Raw genomic sequence first — 20,253 nt, forward strand, 5'->3', positions numbered from 1 at the left:
TGCACCTGGACGAACACTGGAGTGGAACGTGGCGGCCAGGACGGCAAGGTGGGGGGTATACTTCATTTCTCTCTAGTCCCCAGGTCTCCATGTCCACTCGGTCCAGCGGCCCTGCCTGGCGGGAGTGGGGCTGGCCCCCGGCCTAAGAGGACGTAAGGGTCACTGACCAGACAGTGGAGATCGGGACCCGTTGGACCGACCCCACAGCAAGCCCCTCGGTGTTGCTCATGCCGGCTGAGAGGTGGGGTCCCGCGCATGCGCCGTCTGCTGGGCCGTGTGCGCGCCTGCGCAGGATCCACCTGCCTCCGACCGACCGTTGGTGGGAGGACCCCGCCCACCCGACCCCGCCCACCCAGAGTGCACCTGCGCCACGTCCACCCAAAAGGTGGGAGCCGATCGGCCACCCAGAACCACGCTAATGGAGTTCCTCCTCCAACCCCTCATGGGACAGTCCGCAAACTGAGGGCAGGAGACGGAGGGACTGGCCTGGGACGCACCAGGTGAACAGAGGCTAGAGGAACGGGGAGGGTTCCAGCTTCCGAGGCCAAGCTTCACCTCCCGTGGGGTTTCCTTTGGGAATGAGGGCCCCCAAGATCCTGGGGGACCATGGCCCACACTCCCATGTGGAGCCCTTTCCTCTGGTCATCCTCGCATGGGCACACACACACACAAGGCTCTACGTGCACATTCACACACACACACACACACCCATCCACAAACACACAAACTAACTCCCCAGGGGGGTCAAAGGGGGCATGAACCCTGGAGGTGACAAGGGGGTTGGAAGGAAGAGGTTGGAGGCAGCTGGGTCCTGGGGTGTGGACATTGTCTCCTGGGAACGTGCCCGGGGCCATAGCATGGGGGATGGGGGAGACATGCCAGGCTGATGGCCAGGGCGTCCCCAAGATGCCCAAGGGCTGTCATAGGCACCCGCATTCTAGAAACAGCCCCCTTCCAAACAGTTCACTTGGCTGGAGATGCTCCGATCCTGCTGTACCCCGATGTCCCGAGGATGTGGTCTCAGGAAAGTCACTGCATCCCAGGTGCAGGGCTGTGCCCGCACGGGGCTGTGTCTGATCTGGGAGCAGCAGGGGGACTGCGCAGGGCGACGGTGAGGACGGCGGGGCCGCGCTGTGATGCCTCCGGGCCGGGCGCTGCTCACTGTCTTTGCAGAGCCCCATGGAAGAAATTGGGGAGAAGCTGGTCAACAGGAACCTCCCTCTACGGCTGCCCAGTGTGGGGCCCGTGCAGCAGGCAGCCAGTAAGGGCTGGTGCAGGCTCAGGGGGAGCGTGGGGACGACGGCTCTCCAGGCCTGGGCTCGGGGAGGGCCAGGAGGGTCTCCTGCCCCAAAGCCATCCAGGTCACCGACCCCCCGGGCTGCCACGACGGCTGTGCCCCTTACCTGGCCATAATGTCAACCCAAGGAGTCTGGGCTGCTCCCTTCACACACACCAGACACACACATATCACGCACACAAATCACACACACACTCCACCACACACACTAACACACAGACACACACAGACACACATGGACAGGAAGCCCCTTCTAGACATTTTGCATAATTCAGGGAACAGGGCAGACAAATCACCCTGCCCCGTGGGCCTCTGTTCTAGGTGGAGGTCCACCGGTAACCCTAGACGACAAAGCAGAGATGGGCACAGGACGTTGCGTGGGACGCCCTGCCGGCCTCCTCTAGATGGGGATCCCTCTGCTCTCATTGTCCAAAGGATGACGGGCCCTAGGACGAAGAAGAGCCCCTGTCTCCAAGGTGGGGGACATTTGGGGCTTTGGCGGGGCTGGGGGTGCTGGGCAGAGCCCTGGCTCCACCGCGTCTGTCATGGCTGCTGGAGGGCAGCGGTGTGGGGGCCTCTCCTGCAGGACAGGAGTGAGACAGCTGAGGCTGTGGGCCCGGGGCCTAGGGAGCGGAGGGGAGGCTGGGGGCCTCGCCTGCTCTGACCCAATCCGGGTGCCACCAGCTCACACTGGGTCCCCCAGGCCAGCTGCATGTGGGGCCTGGACAGGCCGGGCAGACATCCCCGAGAATAGTGTTGGTGTAGGAGACCCCACGGGCCTGCAAGGGGGTCAGGCAGCCGTCGGAGCAGGGGCTGGGGGCCAAGGGGCCGTGAGAGCACAGGCGGGCTGGGCCGAGGGACACTGCCCGTTCCCTCCTCCCTCATAGACTTCTGCAGCTCCTCTCTGTGCCCCAGGGCCGGGACAGAGCAGACACTGCATCTCCCCGCCCTCCTGGAGTTTCCAGTGCAGCAGGAGGGACCCCAGACAGACAGTGGATTGGGGCAGGCTCCCCTGAGGAAGGCAGGGGTGCTCACACCAGTGATGGAGAGCTCCCTCCCGTGGAGACTGCTGGCCCCCGCACCTGCTGGCCACACCTGCCCCTGCCTGGATGGCCGGTGCGGGTGGGCTGGGTGGGACTGGCCTCTGGATGGAGATTCCCCAGGGCTGCCCCAGGGGGCTGTGTGGAAGGGCAGGCCAGGCCACTGACTTTGCTTCCTGCCCGCCTACCTCCAGGGCCATCTCCTCCATTCTGGGCACCTGGCTGGACCAGTACTCAGAGGACTTCTGTCAGCCCGGACGTTCCCTGCCTCAAGCAGCTGGTGGCCCATGTGCAGCTCAACATGCCCGGTTCTGACCTGGAGCGCCATGCCCACCTTCTGATGGCCCAGTTGGAGCACGCAGAGCCGACGCAGGCTGACCCTGAGGATGAGAAGACCGGAGGTGGGTGCCTGTGGGTGTGAGGGGAAGGGTCAGGGCTGGCCCCACAGGGAGGAGCCCCAGAGGCTGGTGTGGGGGCAGGAGCAAAGACTGGGCACCAAGCGGGTGGACGGAAGTCGGGGAGACGTCCCGGGGAGGGCTCCTTCCTGGCTTCAGCTTCTCTGGGAGGCCCTGGGCTGGGCTCTGTCTTGCAAAGGCCCACGGAGAGCAGGCACGGGCTGAGCTCTTCTTCTCCTTTCTCAGCTGCTCCACCATCTGAGGAGCTAGAGCGACTCCATCTGCATCTCTAGCATGTGTCAGGAGCCAGGTGCAGGGACAGAAGCCAGGCCAGCTTCCACGGGGCTCTGCAAACACAGGAACTGTCACTCAGCTCGGAGGCCTCACAGCCCTGCCCGACGTCCTCACTGTCCCCCTGCCCAACCCCCTGCTGCTCCCAGATCAGACACACACCTGTGCGTGCACAGCCCAGAGTCTCCCAGAGATGCCCCAGGTAGGAAGGAACCCTCCCCGGGACGTCTCCCCGACTGCAGTCCACCCGCTGGGCGCTCTGAGCCCAGTCTTTGCTCCAGGCCCCACACCAGCCTCTGGGGCTCCTCCCTGTGGGGCCAGCCCCGACCCTTCCCCCCACACACTCAGGCACCCAGCCCCGGTCTTCTCACCTGAGGCTCAGCCTCCATGGGCTCCGGCTCCTGCAGCACAATCCAGTAAATGACTACCGCGGACAGTGGTCTGGGTGATGTTGGAGGCCTTCCCGGCAATCCCCAGCACCTATTTCTGGGGAACCCTGTGGGGTCACACCCTAGGTCCTGGATATGTAACGGCTATCCGCCAACCTCCAGCTGGTTTCACCCGTTGACTTCTGCAAAGACAGGAACAGGTAGCCGGCCCGGACGCATCAAACCCTGCCCAGCCAACCTCACTGTCCCCCTGCCCAGTCAGCCCCCCTGCTGCTCCCAGATCAGACACACACCTGTGCGTGCACAGCCCAGAGTCTCCCAGAGATGCCCCAGGTAGGAAGGAACCCTCCCCGGGACGTCTCCCAGACTGCAGTCCACCCGCTGGGCGCTCTGAGCCCAGTCTTTGCTCCAGGCCCCACACCAGGTTCTGTGGGCTCCTCGCTGTGGGGCCAGCCCCGACCCTTCCCCACACACCCACAGGCACCCTGCCCCAGGCTTCTCAGCCTCGGGGTTGGCCTCCATGGGCTCCGGCTCCTGGAGCACAATCTACTGAACGACTACCGCAGACAGTGGTCTGGGTGATGTCAGAGGCCTTCCCCGGCAATACTCAGCTCCTGCTCCTGGACAGCCCTATGGGGTCACGCCCCAGGTCATAGAGATGGAGTGGGTGTCTGCCATCCTCTAGTCCATTACATCCGTTGACTACTGCAAAGACAGTGAGGGGTAGCCGGCCCGGAGGCATCACAGCCCTGCCCGGCCGTCCTCACTGTCACACTGTCCAGTCCCCCTGTTGCTCCCAGATCAGACACACACCTGTGCGTGCATAGCCCAACACCCCAGACAGTGACCCATACCTGTGGAGCTCTCGGGATAAACCCTGAGCAGAAGCTCCCAGCCCCCCACACCCCATCGCACCCAGCCAGCCTTGACCTGGGGTGTGAGCATGATCCACCCACCGGGCATCGGACCCATCATCACCCTGCATGAGACCCCTGTACACACACACACACACACACACACACACACACACACACACACACACGAGGAGAGCTGGGCTGCACAGTCGGATCACAGCAGTGTCTGACTGGCCTGGCTGGCTCTGGGCCTCCCTTGTTACCTTTGGGTACCTCCAGGCAAATGGCCAGAGATGTCAGGGGTGAGACCTGACTCCGGTCTGCAGTGTAGGAAATGGCTCTCACTGTTGGCTTTTCTACCACATCCTCAGCATGTAGGGATACAGCGGGAGAACAGTTTGATCATTGGAGCATCTCTAGCCAATTGAAGGGAGTAGGGGTCTGTCTCTAGAATGTGGATGCCTATGGCAGCCCTTTGGGCATCGTGGGGACCCCTGGCCTTCAGCCTGGCAAGTTACTCCTCCCCACACCATGGCCCCAGGCATGTTTCCAAGAGTTCCCATAGGAGGTTCCTGTCACAGGGCTGTGACATGGCCCTGCTGTGGGTTTGAACCCAGGTCAATCTGACCCAAGCCTGAGCTCATGCAAGGAGCCTGAGGGAAGTACCTTTGACTGGTACAGCTTAAAGTGACAGAAGCTTAACTTTTACTGAATCTACATATTAACTGTTAAATGTAAATATCATAAAGCCTGTAACAGAAAAGGGTGAAGGGTGGGGACACCTGGGTGGCTCAGTCGGTTAAAGCGTCTGCCTTCGGCTCAGGTCAGGATCTCACGGTCCTGGGATGGAGCCCCATGCCGGGCTCCTCCAAGCTCATCAGGGAGTCAGCTGGAAGATTCTCTCTCCCAGTCCCTCTCCCCCTCCCCCTGCTCTCTCTCTCTCCTCTTCTAAAATAAATAAATGAATCTGGAAAAAAACAACAACATAAAAGAAGGTATGCTGTGGGGAGGGGGTCTAACTTCCTCCCCAGCCTACCCCTGTGGGTGACGAAGCTCTTTAGACTCCGATTTATCCTTCCTGTGTTTCTTCTTGCAGAAATAGGCAGACAACGTACATTTCCTTATCATCCTTTCTGTCTCACCTAGAAGGCTGTGTGCTTCACATGCCCTTTGGCACTTGGCTTTTTCCACTTTACAATACACCTTCATGTCATAGCACTCACCCCATGTTGGTTCACAGAGACCTTCGGGTTATTCTTTTATAGCTGCATAGGACTGTTTGTGGGTACACCATCTTTGATTCAAACAGTCTCCTGGATGTGGGCACCTAGCCAACTTCCAACAGTTTTCTATCACAAACAATGCTTTACTGAGTAACCACTGTGTGTATATATAGTTTGTATTGTCTCAGGTACTTCCTTAGGATAGATTCCTGTGAGTGGGATTTCTAGAACAAAAGACAAACGGGCAGGTAGTTAAGTTTTGTTAGATGTTGCCACATTCCCCTTTGTAATGATGGTACCATTTGCAGTCTGACAGGCAGTGCATGGGCATGCTCGTGTAGCCAAATTGTGGGTGGTGTGGCTAAGCTCTGCAATTTTTGGCAGGATGATAGGTGATAAATGACATCTCCGCATTGTTTTAATTTGCATTTTCTTACTGTGAATGAAAATGAACATTGTATCCATTCACCAGGGCTGCCATTACAAAGCACCACAGACTTAAACATCAGAGGTGTATTCTCTCCCAGCTCTGGAGGCTGGAGTCAGATCCAGGTGTGGCAGGGCCAGTTCCTCCCAAGGCCTCTCTCCTTGGTGTGTACATAGCCATCTTTTCCCCATGTCCCCACATGGTCGCCCCAGTTGAGTGTGTGTGTGTGTGTGTGTGTGTGTGTGTGTGTGTGTGTGTGTACCTTAATCTCTTCTGATAAGGACCCCAGGTACGTTTAAACTGAACAATCTCATTTGGACTTAACTAACTCTTTAAAAGCCTCCATGTCTGAACAGAGTCATATTCTAAGGTTCTGGGGTCAGGACCTCAGCATAGAAATTGGTGGGGGCGGGGGGTTGGTGGAATGCAATTCATAAGAAACATCTTTTCATGTTTAGGGGTCATTTTAACTTTTTCGTGTGAATTATCTGGTTATGTCATTTGTCCTTTTTTTGTGATGCGTTTTCAGCCCTGTTTTTCTTTAATTTCTAAAAGTTTTGGTAGAGTATGGCTATTAGCCCTTGCATGTGATCTGTGTTGGAAATATTTTCTCCAGACTTGTCACTCATCTTTTGACTTTGTTTATGGCTTTACTTTTGCTATAAAAAATTTAAAAATATAGTCAAGTTATTTATCAGTACTTTCTTTTATTACATCTGGATTTTATGCATAGTTAGTGTGGCCTATGGGTTTGTAGTGGCTTGATCTGCCTGGGCTGCATGACATTGCCCAGAATCCCCAGAAGACAAAAGCCTTACGGGGCCTGTGAAATGAGCTCCTACAGTGATGTGAGGTCAACCTCCTGCCACAAACCCCTTATTTGTGAATCTATATGCCTCCTGATGGTTCCGCCTTCAGGAGTGAAATCTGATACAATTAGAAAGCATTTCCCTACATCCACATCATACAGAAACCCACCAGTGATTTCTTTTGTTACTCATATGATTCCATTTCCATGTTTAGCATTGAGATTTCTGATCCATTTCATGTTTATTCCCATGCATGAGGTGAATATGCTTCATCTTAATCTTCTTCTAAATGGATATCTAGTTGTCCGGATTTATTGCCAAAAATCAATTTTTTCCCAGGATTTAAGATGTCTCCTTTGTAGAACAACCTGTGCATTCTGGCTCATGAGAGCCTACTGTATATATTTTTCTCCAAATCTGCAATCTGTAAGATTATTTTGGGTTACACAGATGTCTTTTATCTATACCACTTTTTATGGTTTCCAGCTGTATTATGAGAATTGCAAAAATACCATAAAATTTCAAATGTGGCTCCCATCTTGTTAAGCAAGGTGATCATAGCTGTTTTCACAATCTGTGTGGTCCTGATGTGTGTGTCTACCCCCAATACTCATGTTGACGTCCTAGCCCCCAGTACGATCGCACTGGGAAGTGAGCCCTTGGAAGGGGACTAGGTCATGACGGTGGAGCCTCTTGAATGGAATCCATGCCCTTATGAAAGAGACCCCACAGCAGAACTTCCCTACCCCTTCCACCATGAGGACACTGTGAGAGGTCTGTGACCCACAAGAGGCCCTCCTTGACCCTGCTAGCACCCTGACTAGAACTTTTCGCTACCAGAACTGAGAAATAAATGCCTGTTGTTTATAAGCCACCCAGTGTGTGGTATTTTTGTGATATCAGCCCAAGTGGACTACGAGAGCCTGCCTTGTAATTCCAACGCAGGGAGCATTGGTGGGTCTGCTTCCCTTATCTCTCTTCTGCTGTGATTCTCTTCTTTCATCTTTGTCTCCTCAAATGTTGCGTCAGGAAACTGTACTTGAAAAAACATGATGAACAGGATTAATTTGAAGAGTAGGGTGATATTTTTGTCCTTGTATTCCATCTTCTTCTGCCAGGCATTGGGGAAGCTGGTAGTCACGGGACACCCTAATCCGTGTTCGAGGCCTGAGACTCCCCAGGTCCTGGGGTGGTGCAAAGTTGAGCTGCACATTTGTACAAGGGCTGGTTTCCTTTTGTTCACCAGTAAACTCATCTCCCAAGCAGGGGCTGGAGTGGTGGCCTAGCAGAGGTCCCTCCTTAAAAAGGCCTGGCAAGACAAATGGCTTCATCTTTCCTCCACCCGCCAAATCTTCCTTGTCTTTGTGTTGATAGAACCCCTGGAAGCCAGCCAGCAAAGGGGTCTGGAAATGTAGTCTGAACATTCCACCACTCCCTCCAACCTCCCAAGGAAGGATCTTCCTAGCCGCCTCCCCTTGGATTTCAGGGGCTCAGACAGATCCTACCAAGCCCTCTGTCCTCTGCTCCCAGCTAGGGGCTCAGATGATCCAGGGCTGAGAAGCCAGGCCCATACAGATCTCCGATGGGACGTTGGGGGCTGTGCAGCTCCTGGGGTGTCTGGCCAGGGTCATGGAGTGCAGAGGTGGGAGGCAGCAAGGCCAAGGTGGGCCAGAGAGTGGACCAGTTCAGACGGGTGGAGTGGAGCGACAGAAGGAACGGGACATTCCGGGCTGGGTGCTGACTGGGGGTGGGGGCAGGAGGCCAAGACCCACAGAGCAGGATAATGGGTCAGCCAGGAAGGGGTGGGAGCTTTTTCAAAAAATTTTGGTTTCTGTTTTTTTTTTTTTTTTTTTTTTTAAGATTGAAACAAAAGATCGAACCTTCAGCTTCTGGAAGAACTGTCTGTGCCTCCGCTGGGACTTGGCCTTGGCCTACTGCCAGCCAGGGTTAAGGACCAGGGTTACTGGCCTACCCAGACTGAGCAAGGCTCAAGAGTGTTGAATCCCCAGGGAGGAGTGCAGGTGGTGTGACTGGGAATGGGATGCTCATTCTGGAAGCTTCCAGTGGAAGGAAGCATACAGAACCAGGGATTGGCATGGCAGCGTTGACAAAGAACGCTTTGTGTGTGCTTGGCACACATTCGCCAGGGGCCCACTCCCCCTTCTCTAGCACATCTGGGCAGGGCACAGAGGCCACCACTGAATAATAATGCCACCCGCCCTTGGGTAATTTCCCCACCTTGCAAAAAGGGAGGCCAGGATGGTGTCGTGGCGATTAGTGGCCGCCCACAGAGACCCATGCAGAGACATATAAATGGGTATTCAGGGGCTGGAGGCACTGCACACCCCTGGCCCCGAGGCATGTGTGCTGGTGTGCACATACCTGCAAGGATGAGGCTGTCCTGTGAGCTGTCCTGCTGGCTCTGGTCTCAGTGCCTAAGACCCAGGCAGTGTGGCTCAGGAGGCTGGACCCTAAGCCGGTAACAACACTCCTGTGGGTCCTAGGGGCCCAGGCCCCTCCCGTGGGGCCACACAACCTCTGGGTTACCCTCCCAGAGCCAACCCAGACCGGCACTGGCTATGGGGGGATGGGCTAGCCTGAGGAAGGGGCCCTGGGTTCCCAGATAGAGAGAGGATGCCTCCAAGGGCTTGAGGGACTGGCCCCCCTCACCTGCTCCTCCTCCACCAGCTTCTGGGGTCCTGGGATGTTTTTGCCGTGGCCTCAGGTGAGAAGGGCTTTGCGTTGGAGAAGGCCACGAAGAACGTCGAGGGCGTCATGGTGACCCTTACTCCAGAAAACAACCTGAAAATGTTGTCCTCCAGGCACAGGTGAGTGCGGTGTGTGCCCTGTGTCTGGGTGGGACTCATGCCGGGGTGGGAGAGGCCTCCTGGGCAAATCCTTCTCAAGCTACTGCTTGAAGTGGGTCATGCCTTGTGCCGAAGAGCCGCGGGTTCTTGGGGGACTCCAGGTACCCTCCCTCGCATTCCTGCATCTGCCTGCAGGAGATGTGGGGCCCGGGTGTACCTGGGCCAGGCCTGGCCTTGGGACAAGCAAGGGCAGGGGAGGTCTGGGGTAAGATGGCAGCTCCACGGTGTTGGGTGAGCTTGGTCCCACGGGCCATGGTGTTGGCCCCAAAGCCACGTGGCTGGGTCGTCCCAGTGAAGCTGGTGGAATCAGACATCCAAATACAGAAGCTGGGCCTCTGGAGGGCCTTGGGCCCTATGCAAAGCCAAAGATGCCATAGGAGCCATGGGGATGCCACAAGGCTCAGACCCGATTTTTGGCATCTGCTCAACGGAATGATTGGTCAGCAGCCTCTCCTGGTGCCAGTGTCAAGGCGCATCTCTGTCCAGGGACCTGGGCCAGACGCTGATTTGGAGAGGTGGATTGTGCTGAGGGCCCCCTGCAGACACACATTCGGATCAGGGCTTGGAGGAGAGGCAAGTGGGCCTCTCACGTTTTGTTGTGTAATGAAATTTCATTCGTTGGCCTTTGGACAGCAAACATACTTGCATGGCTCAAAAATCAGGGTTCCTCAGGGTGTACCGTGGGGGTCCTTCCCCACCTGCCTCAGCCAGCCCGTCTCCTCCCTGAGGGTAGCCCGTGTTAGGGACGTGCGGGCAGGCACACACCAGCACCCATGTGTCATTTGCCCACGCACGCTGGGGGGTTGTTCCGATCAGTCCACAGAGGCTCTGCTCTCTTTTAAAACATTTCAAAGTTTGTTCTCTTTTGTCTTTATGACATTTTTCAAAGTTGTAGGAAGATAAACACAGCGCAGAGATTTACTGTCCTCGCTACTTCTAAGCGCACAGCACAAGGGCGTCAAGCACATTCACACTGTTGTGCAGCCGACCCCCTCCATCCGTTTCCGTTGAACACGGACCCCTCCCCTCCCCTGCCCCTATTTCTGTGGGTCTGACTCCTCTGGGGCCTCCGGGGAGTGGATCCTTGGGGATTGGTCTGTCTGCGCCGGGGACCGGGCTGATCTCACTCGGCACCGTGTCCTCCACGTTCATCCGCGTTGTAGCCGGTGTCGGGATTTCCTCCCTTTTTAAGGCTGAATTATGTTCCATGGTGTGGACAGGCCACATGGTTTCTTCCACCGTCTGGTTCGTCAATGGCACTGTCATAAACATGGGTGTGCAAGTCTCCCTTCTGTTCTCCTGCGTGTGCGCCCTGCAGGGGATCGCTGGGCCGTACAGTGATGCCCTTTCGCATTTACCAGGGCGCTCTGCTCTTTTGGATCGCTGTGTGAGACTCCATAGGCCTTCTGCCAGGCTCTGCTGCTCGACAGACAGTGCTCTCCAATCTTCGGCAACTGGAAACACCTTTTGTGGCGTGGGTCCTGGTGCTCTCGCCTCCAAGAGGTCCCCACGTGGCAGGTTCCCTGAACCAGCGCCCCGGCATTCCCGTGCTCTTGCTTCCACGACATCTGATAGGCAACAGATGGCCCCCTTCAGCTTCTACGTGGCCCTTCTAAGGACGGGAGCGTCGCAGCGTACGTGCTCCCTGCCCAACGCACTGCCTGGTCACATCTCTGGTATGTTTTCCTCTAAGGTGTGTTTTTCCTCCTTTGTAAGAACCCTTAAGGATTAGGAATATGAGGCGCTTGTCTGTGACAGAAACCAGTTGCAAATATACTTCCCAGTTTGTCATTTTTCTTATAACATTGAGGAGGACTTTTTTTTTTTTTCATACATGAAGGATTTCTTTCCATTTCTCTGAGGATGCACACTAGCTTTCTCTTTGCGGGGCTCCTGGCTTTTGTGACACCGTCAGTTAGGAAACGGCTTGCAACTCCCTGGTGCTTCTGGCATCTTCGCTGCATTTGGGATTTGACCCTGGGAAAATAGGAGGAACCAGTTGGTTTTTTCTAGATCACTACCCAATTTCTAACGTCCTTAATCGAATTGCCTCTCTGTCCTCCACGGACTCCGGCTGACTTTGTCACGTGCTAAATTCCCATGCTCCCATTTTGCTTTATTATTGGACTTTTTTTTTTTTTTAGGATTTATTTATTTATTCTTGAGAGAGTGAGAGAGCACGAGCGGGAGGGGCGGAGGGAGGGGTCGAGAATCTCAAGCAGAGTGTGTGCTGAGCGCGGAGCCCAACTCAGTCTCACGATCACGAGATCACAACCTGAGCCAAAACCAAGAGTTGGACGCTTGATGGACGGAGCCACCCAGGCGCCCCTGTTTCTCGACTTCCCATTCATTCCTTTGATCAGTCTTCTGATTTTCCAAACCCCGTTGTTTCACCTGTTGCAGCTTTGTGCCCCACTGCCTCAGTTTACTGGATGGTTCTTGCCTGTTGTTCTTCCTTCTGGAATTTCCCAGCCATGAGCTCATCTTAGTGAGCAAAGACCGCTGCATTTCTGTGGTTGGTTCACTTTATGGACTGACCGCTTCGGGGACGTAGGCCCCTTTGGATACTGGGTGCCTTTACCCAAAATTACAGACGACCCTGTGTTTGTCCGAGGCTCCTTTTGTGCCCGTCACGTGGCTTCTAGCGCGCGAGGCCTCTTGGGAGGTGGAAGGAAGTCGATTTGCACTTTGCAGGGCTCTCGTGTCTGCTCATTCCCCGGCCAGGTTGGATTCGGTGCAGAACAAAGCTTCCGGGCAACGGGCGCCATCAGCGGCAGCCAGGATCCCCTGCGCGGCATGCTGGTGGCTGGCCAGGTGCAGTTGGTAGGACCCTTGTCTCTTCTGGGCCTGAGTCCAGACCCTGAGCCGAGGACAGACGATCGCTCTTCCAGCTTGGAGAGGCGTGACGTGAACGTGGTGGAGCTGCTGAGACAGAGCTCTGGATGGGTGTTTGAGAACTCCTGTAAGGCGACGGCCTCCACGGTCTCATGCGGGGCGTGGGGCACGGGGCGGTGCAGGATGGGCTGGCTTTCCGGGCCCTCCCTACTGGGATCCACCACCGACAGCCTGGGCTGGCGTCCCTGCCGCCTGGCCAATGCCGTGGGATGGGGAGCGGGCCCATCCCCGAGACTTCCACTAGAAAGTGAAAGGACTCATTTTGTCAGAGTTTGGAAGACAGAGGGCTCACCCTGGCGTGCCCCGCGGTGACCCTGGGCCTCCGTCGGGGGTGGTGCCCCCGAGGGGACATGATCGGTGGAGTGTTCCCCCCGGCATGAGTTGGGACAGGCACTCGCCGGGCATCTGTTCCTGAGGCCCTCTGTGTGCTGGCTCTGGGGTCAATGGGACAATGCTTTCCGGGGGGGCCTCTCGTGAGGTCTGATGCTCCGCCCTGGGGGGTGCACGTATTTCCTAGGCCTAGGAGTGTTGGACTACCGGGGGCTGGGCACCAACTTCAGGGACTACGCCATTGTGTTCACCCAGCTAGAGTTCAAGGACGAGGCGTTCAACACCGTGGAGCTGTACAGTAAGTGGTGGACACCACGGGCCGGCCCCACGAACTCCCTGCCACGGGCGGCCACGCTGGGCAACCTCCCGCTGACTGTGCTGAGCCCCGGGCCTCCAGGGTCCCAGAGCAGCATCCCTGCCCTTCGGCCCCCTGCAGGACGGGTGGCTGGGGCACAGGGGCACACGTGGTGAGGGCTTCCCCTCCCGCCCCACAGGCCGGACAGAGCTGGCCAGCCAGGAGGCCCTGCGCCTCTTTGCTAGGTGGAGCCAGTCCTGGGCTTCCTGTCTCAGCAGCAGGCCACATTGAGGCCGGACCGTGAGTGTCACCCGATGCCCATGGGCCCCTGGCTGACTTCTGTGGGTCTCGGGGTCCCTCCGAGCCTCAGGGAGCCAGGCAGGGTGGGGGTGGGGAGCTCTACACGGAGTCCCCTGCTCCTGCCCAAAGCCAGGCCTGCAGGGCGGCCCCGTCTCGGGCGAGGCCGTGGGCAGAGCGGGGTGGCCGCGGTGTGTCCTGGGTGCCCACCCTCACTAGTCCTCTTCCCCCCCAGTCACCTGTGCGCACAAGGCTTTCCAGGTCAGCTGTCCTCCTGAGCATCACCCCAGATCCTACACCCCAGAGCTCTGCCCCGAGAAGGCCCGGGGCCCGGGACGGGGCTGACACCCCTCGAGGTGAATCTGGGGTCCTGCAACGCTCTGCTTGGGTTTCAGTGAATGCATCGACCTCCCGGTGGGACTGTGCCCGCCGAGTCCTGTGAGGCTGGCCAGGCGCTGGCCTCCTTGCTCAGCCGCCTGGGAGCTTGGTGTGGGGCGGGCTGCTCTCAGGACTCACGGCAGTTCCAAATAAAACGATCCCACAAGGCCTTACAGATGCCTCTCACCTGTGTGCCGAGGGCGGACGGCAATGTCAGACGGGGCGCTGCCCTCTCGGGGCTCCGGTCGGTGCAGGGGGAGGAGGTGGGCGTGGGGCTCACCGAGGGCTGGGCCATACAGCCCAGAACCAGCTCTGGGTGGGGGGCACGTGGACGTGGGTCTTGGCTCCTGAGTGGGGGCTGGGCTGGGGGCAGCTGCTCCGCAAGCAGAGGTCACCACAGTCCCTGGGCTGGAGGGAGGACTGTCTGTCTGAGTTAGAGCAGACCCTCGGGGGTCTGGACAGGTGCGGGCTGACGCAGTGGGCGTGGGTGCCCACCAGGGTGCGCGGCTGGGGTGCCACAGTGTCCAGGGCACAAGAGTGTGGCTTTCCCAGGCCTGGAGCTTTGGGGCCAGGGCAGGGGGCAGGATTCCCGAGGGACCGAGCCTGTGGCTCCTCCTGTGGTCTGGTGGGGCCGTGCCTGACGTCGTGGCGGAAGCTGGGCTGGGGGCTGCCCATCACTCACGGAGGGGGGCGGTGCGTGCAGGCTAGGGGTGGGCACGCTCCCACACATCCAGCAGCCCTGTCCGTAAGCACCTGCTCGGGACGGAGAGCCCTGCTGTCACGCTGGTGCCATCTGTGCCCCATCGTCACCGTGGTCCTGCTTCTCACGTGCAAATATCTCTATGAAGTGACTCCCAGGGACGCCTCCCGGCTGCTTGCCTCTCTTCCGCGGGGGCTAGGATGGGAGGCCCAGGGGTCTCACAGGGGAACACGATGGCCTTCAAATTCAGGCAGCACCCGCCAGGCCGAGCCCCTAGGCCGCCCGCCTGTGTCCCAAAGCCCCTCTCCCCCCACATTGACCCACCCCAGGCTGGCTCAAGGCTCTGGGGTGGCTGGACACCCACGGCAGGGTCAGGGGGGTGGGGAGACTTAAACTCAGTGCCCCGGTGGCCGAGGAAGGAGGGTGACAATGGGACCAGGGAGGCTGACGTGTGCTGGTCTTGGCGCTTATGCCTGCTACGGGGTCCCGGCCGCAGGAACAGCTACCCAGGGAGTCCCACAACCTCAACTGGAACAAGGTGAGCCACACACCTGCGTTCCCCAAGGCTGACAGCCAGGCCGACCGGGGCCAGGCATGCAGTGTGTGTGGTGGCTGGAAGATCACTCCCTGAAAATCTCCAAAGGGCCATCCTGGAACAGGGGGCAGTGCCGCGAGGGCGGAAGGAGTTTCAGGCCCTGGCCTCTCTCTGAGGAGCTGGTGGCCACGCAAGAGGGGGGAGGGCCGAGGGCCCCAGGCAGGTGCTGCCTCAGGGCACCGGGGATGCTAGGTGGGCAGAGGCCGAACGAGCAGAGCGTGTTCCAGAACAACCAGATGTCTGGCAGGTGGAAGGTCCTAGTGGAGGTGGCCGTGGGAACTGACTCCCCGGGAATGTGGGTTTGTGGCAGGAAGTCAGAGGGATGGGGCCGAGGGCCGAGCTGGAAGGAAGGGGGAGGCCTTTCACGGGAAGGGAATTCCAGCACATGGTAACCACAGGCCAGCCCTCGGGGACCCAGCACACCCGGCACCTGCCCGCCAAGGCCCAGAGGGGCAGCCGGGTCCCTGTGCAGGGGCTGCGCCGACCTGTTGGTGCTGGACCCGGCCTGGGCCTCAGGCCAATGTCAGTGTCCGGTGGGTTCCTGAGGGCCCGGCTGGGAGCCTGGCACGGGCTGCTACGCCAGCACGCTCTCCACAGTTTTCAGGGTTCTGGTACATTCTGGCTGTCGCCTCTGAGGGTCAGAGATTCTTGCCAGGCAGAGACAGGAGGAAGCTGGGGGCATCGATGTTGGAGGTCCACAAAGCGGGCCAGCTGAAGGTGGTCCTTGCCTTCAGCCGTGAGTGGACCGGGGAGGGGCCCAGCACATTCTTCACGGAGCCCTGACCACAAACAGCCCAGACATCTCCCTGTCAAGAGGGGAAAGGGAGCCGGGGGCGGGGGGAGCCAGACCCATGATCACCTGCACATCTGACAGATCATCTCTGCGGCCCCGAAACCCTTCCTGCCCCTAAAAATTAAGGCCTGATTTTGGGAGAGGCCACCACGTACACGGGAGCACTCGGCAGAGAGTGGGTGTTCTGAGGGTTTCCCTTAAGCTGTGGGACTGACCCTGCACCAAACTGGAAAATTCCAGGAAACCAGAACCAACAAAGGGCTCCCGCCTTGCTGCCACCCCCCGCCCCCAGGTCACAGGGGTGTCAGTCACACACATTAATTCTGCGGAAAGATAGGAAAAAGGCGATGTTCAGGAATACTTGTGCGTAGGAAGGCCCGGGCCTGGAGAGAAAGACCTGGGGGTGGGCGTGTCCCCGGCTTCACGGCCACAGGCCCGGGAGAGGCCGCTCCTCTGTCCCAGGGCTGGGTGGATGGGAGGGACAGCGGCCCACGGGGCGGGCAGGCAGGCCACGGTCCCAGAGCGCACAAGCATGCAAGTGCCCGCAGCCTAGGCCTGGAAGGTGGTTGGGTGTGTGGGAGGGACTCCTGACCCTTCCCAGTTGCCCCTGCTGTGCAGGCCTGATCGGGCGGCCCCACGCTTCTCTTCCGGTCCAGTGAAGGGGGTCGAGGGCTTCCACGTGCTGTCCACCGACTACAGCTACGGTGTGGTCTACGTGCGCCTGGGCCGGGCCGGCCGGACCTCTAAGACCCTGCTGCTCCTCAGTGAGTCCAGTGGAAAAATCTGGGGAGGGGGCGTGCGGGGTGCGGGTCAGGTGGGGGACGGAGGGGCGACAAGCTCAGAGGGCAAGGTATGGAAGCACCTGCCTCAGCTCGGGCTCCCTGACAGAGCACCACAGACCGCACCGCACGGGCGCCCGCGATGGACATTGATTCTCACGGCTCAGCGCGCCGACCTGGCGAATTCCGGGGAGGTCCCCATTCCTGGTTTGCAGATGGCCGCCTCTTCACTATGTCAAGTGTCGGGGAGAGGGCTCCGGTGTCTTCCTCTTCTTATACGGGCACTGACCCCATCATGAGCAGCCAGCTAACCCCACACACCTCCCAAGGCCCCAGGACGTCACATCACCCTCTGGGGCTCTGATGGATGAATTTGGGGGGACACGAACACACATCCGTTCCTGTCATGGCCCTTGCGCTGCGGGCTGGCAGGAAGTGGGAAGTAGGAGGTCAGGGCCGGGACACACACAGCAAACGGGTGGCCAGGTGGGCGGGCGGAGCGCTGCGCCCGGACGGGGGGACCGGGTGGGCGGGTCTCTGGTGTGGCTGCCACGGGGCTGAGTGGGGGCGGCCAGTGCACGGGCGGAGCCCAGAGGGCAACAGGCCCGGAGTGGGACTGACCCTCTGCATGGAGGCAGGGGACCCCCTGGGCTGAGGGCAGGATCGGGGGAGCAGGGGGAGGTGGTGAAGAGAGGGTGGGCGGGGAGCTGCTGTCCAGGGAGGGGTGGGGGGAAGGGGGCACAAACCCACCTCGGGGCACCGAGGCCTGCAGGACAGCCATCGGAGAGGTCGGAGGGGTCCCGTGGAGTCTCCGTGGAGGAGGGCGTGGCCAGGAGCGCAGCGGGAGGGGCATCAGGCTCCGGCCCATGGGTCCTGTGAGCAGAGGGGCCTCCCCAAGTGGCCCTGTGTGGTGCCCGCCTTGGGGCTGCACTGGGGACACCCCCCTACCTCGGAGCACAGAGGGGACAGAGGCACACTCCCCATCACCCGCCTGCTGCCCCTTCCCTTGGCAGCACACTGGCTTCTCTGTCCTGCCAGCTCGGAGGGCGCTGCGGTGGCCACGGGCTCGGGGACGGCCCCAGAGGGCCAGAGCTGGGGACTCTGACCTTGTGACTCTGCTTTCAACTGCAGGCAGACAGAGCAGGTCCAGCTTCCCGAGCATGAAAAAATTCGTAGACATACGTGAGATTTGAGAGCTCGCAAACGGTGTGACTGTTCTCCCAAAGATGGTAACAGACGGCCACGGGCCCTCCCGTGCAGGCCAACAGCACGCCCGGCCCCCATCCATCCCGTCGAGCTCAGTGCTTCTCTCCCTCCTGCAGCCTCGTGTGCCCACACCATCCTGCCCTGAGAGCCAGCGTCCACCCACCCGTCCCCTCGGGGCTCCACCCGCGGTCCCCCTTGACCCCGGGAACATCGCTCAAGACTGCAGGTCTGCACAGCCAATGGCCTATTGGGACGCGTTGGAATACCCCAGGCCACTGATGGGGTGAAGTCCAGGGCCATGGCCGTAGCCCAAGCGGGATCCTTTATGATCTTGGAGAGATGGGGATAGGAAGGGGGTAGGAGGGCAGGTGTTGGCCAGGCAGGAGGATGCCCGACCGGACCCATTCTGCCCACGCCCTCCAGATTACGTGGGGGAAAGAGTCTGCCACACTTCTCTGCTGGGAAGTAGACCACGGCTATTGGACCAATGTCGTCCTTCTGTATGCGTCCCACAGCGCGTCTGCCACCAGTCCCCGTGGGCCCTGACGTCCTACACTTCCTCAGGAAGTCTTCCACTTATTCGCCCAACATTTCCAAGCACCCGTGACATGCCAGGCACGTGCTAGCTGCCGGAGAGAGGCAAACTGGCAAATTCAGTTTCAGAGATCTGATGCCAGGACAGGCTCGCACCAGCGCAGCCGCCCTTCACACGACCGCAGACTCGGGGAAAAGTGTCTGGAGAGAGTGCAAAACAACGGCAGGTCTGACTCACGCCGGGTGGAGCAGGAGGGGTCAGGGAGGGCTTCTCGGAGGAAGGGACATTCGGAAGAGAGCTGAGGCACAGAGGTAGTTAGGGAAGTTGGGTGGGCTTCCACGGAAGAGGAGACCACTTGTGAAAAACCCCAGAGTGGTGGAAGCGGAGGGAAGGGTGAGGGGGGGGAGAGCACAGGCCGTGGAGGGAGGTTCAGTCCGAGGACAGGGAGCCCCGGGCAGGCTCGGGGGCTGAGCTTGGAGCCCAGGACCCCCAAACGGAGATGCCACGTGGGGGGCTGGAGTTCAGAGGACAGAGAGATGTGGGAGCCGGACACGTGGAGTCACCAGTATGTAGTTGGCGATGCAATTCGCTGGTGCGGTTAGGGCCACCCGAGGAGAACACAGTAGAATGGCATCAGTCAGCTACTACCACGTAAGGACCACCCACAGGATCTCTGTGCTATGAACCGACATGAATGTACTTAGCTTTCCCGTCTGGGCAGCATGGGGTCAGGTGGCGCAGGCCGGCCCTGCTGGGCGGCGGGGGTCTCCGCAGCTTGCGCCCGCCTTGGGGGGTGACTGTCCGTGACTGGTTCGTGCCGGCTCTGCTGCCATTGTCCCCCTCCCACCGAGGGCGGCCACGTCCCGCTCGTCTCACGGCCACGCCGAGGCCACAGCAGGCGAGGCCACAGCAGGCTGGGAGGAAGGGCTCAGCACAGGACTGCATTTCTGCCTCAGCGGCTAAGTGAAGCATGTCAAGGGGCCAAACCCCAAGTGCAGAAGGGCCTGTCTGGTGGGGGGCAGTAGGATCGAATCCGGGGTCTTGAGGCCACAGAGGCCCCTCGAGACCACACGGCATGAGGCCTCGGTGGATCCCCACGTGCTCAGCATCCGTGGGGGAAGAGACAGCGAGGCCCCAGTGATCACCAGTCGTGGAGCTGGCCCGGAGTGGCCACATCCACCGCAACTCAGGGTCTGGCCGAGGCGGCACGGGGACCTCGTTCCTCCAGGACGTGAGTGGCTCCGGCCCATTGTTCCCTGGCTCTGCCCGCTGAGACCCCCCTTACTCTAAACGCTTGTGTGGAGGCGCTGGGGTCCAGGCCTGTCTGCACAGAGCACGCCCTGGAGGCCCTTCGGAGCTCTGCTCTCTGAAACACTCTGGGTTTCTGTGTAGGCAAGCCTCCTTCGTTCCAGCTGCCAGAAACCTCACCCATAGTTCCTGAGGCCACGGCCTCTTTCAGATAGTTCCTTATTAGAACGTGGAGGATACCACATCCCTGAGGGACAGGGTCCCCACACCCTAGATGCCCTCTGCACAGCTTAAGACCTGACCATGCACACCAAAATTCTCCCAGAGTCCTGACAAAGACACGATCCGAAGTCAGCTTGCAAGAACAGACCTTCCGTATCTCACAGTTCCTGTACCAGAATCCCGGCTCAGCTCAGGGGGAGCCTCTGCCTCCAGGTCCCACAGGAGACCGGGGGTGCAGCCTCCTGCTCAGGCTCGACCAGGGCAGGCTCTGTCACCAAGACCACTCACCTGGTATTGGCAGGATTCGGTTCAGAAGGGGGGCTCAGGACTTTTCCATCAGCCTGGACCCTCTGTGGGTTCTTAGGACTGGGGTCTCCCAGGGCAGCTC

At 59.2% G+C, this 20,253-nt stretch overlaps 3 protein-coding genes and 1 pseudogene across 3 annotated transcripts in view; 3 read left to right on the plus strand and 1 right to left on the minus strand.

Moving 5' to 3' along the window:
- ABO (ABO, alpha 1-3-N-acetylgalactosaminyltransferase and alpha 1-3-galactosyltransferase) overlaps positions 1-142 on the minus strand; it is a 43,523-nt gene extending 43,381 nt beyond the window's left edge. Inside the window, exon 1 of the mRNA XM_035723784.1 lies at positions 6-142. The gene's annotated coding sequence lies outside the window, so the exon portion shown is untranslated. The remainder of the gene's footprint in view (positions 1-5) is intronic.
- A 109-nt stretch (positions 143-251) lies between these two features.
- On the plus strand, positions 252-3,401 carry LOC113935263. The gene is made up of 4 exons (XM_035723785.1): positions 252-500; positions 1,619-1,773; positions 2,532-2,738; positions 2,979-3,401. The coding sequence occupies exons 1-4, from the start codon at positions 256-258 to the stop codon at positions 3,023-3,025; spliced, it is 654 nt and encodes a 217-aa protein (XP_035579678.1). The 5' UTR covers positions 252-255; the 3' UTR covers positions 3,026-3,401.
- An 8,960-nt stretch (positions 3,402-12,361) lies between these two features.
- On the plus strand, positions 12,362-13,968 carry LOC118356227 (annotated as a pseudogene).
- A 967-nt stretch (positions 13,969-14,935) lies between these two features.
- LOC118356220 (epididymal-specific lipocalin-10-like) lies at positions 14,936-16,977 on the plus strand (the record flags this gene model as incomplete). Its single annotated transcript, XM_035723742.1, has 4 exons — positions 14,936-15,025; positions 15,680-15,822; positions 16,168-16,244; positions 16,499-16,977. Coding segments are annotated over 4 exons (765 nt in total), but the record flags the coding sequence as incomplete, so codon positions are not given.
- Positions 16,978-20,253: the final 3,276 nt, after the last annotated feature.

Source organism: Zalophus californianus, chromosome 13, assembly GCF_009762305.2.
Source record: "Zalophus californianus isolate mZalCal1 chromosome 13, mZalCal1.pri.v2, whole genome shotgun sequence".
NCBI classification, from domain to species: domain Eukaryota; kingdom Metazoa; phylum Chordata; class Mammalia; order Carnivora; family Otariidae; genus Zalophus; species Zalophus californianus.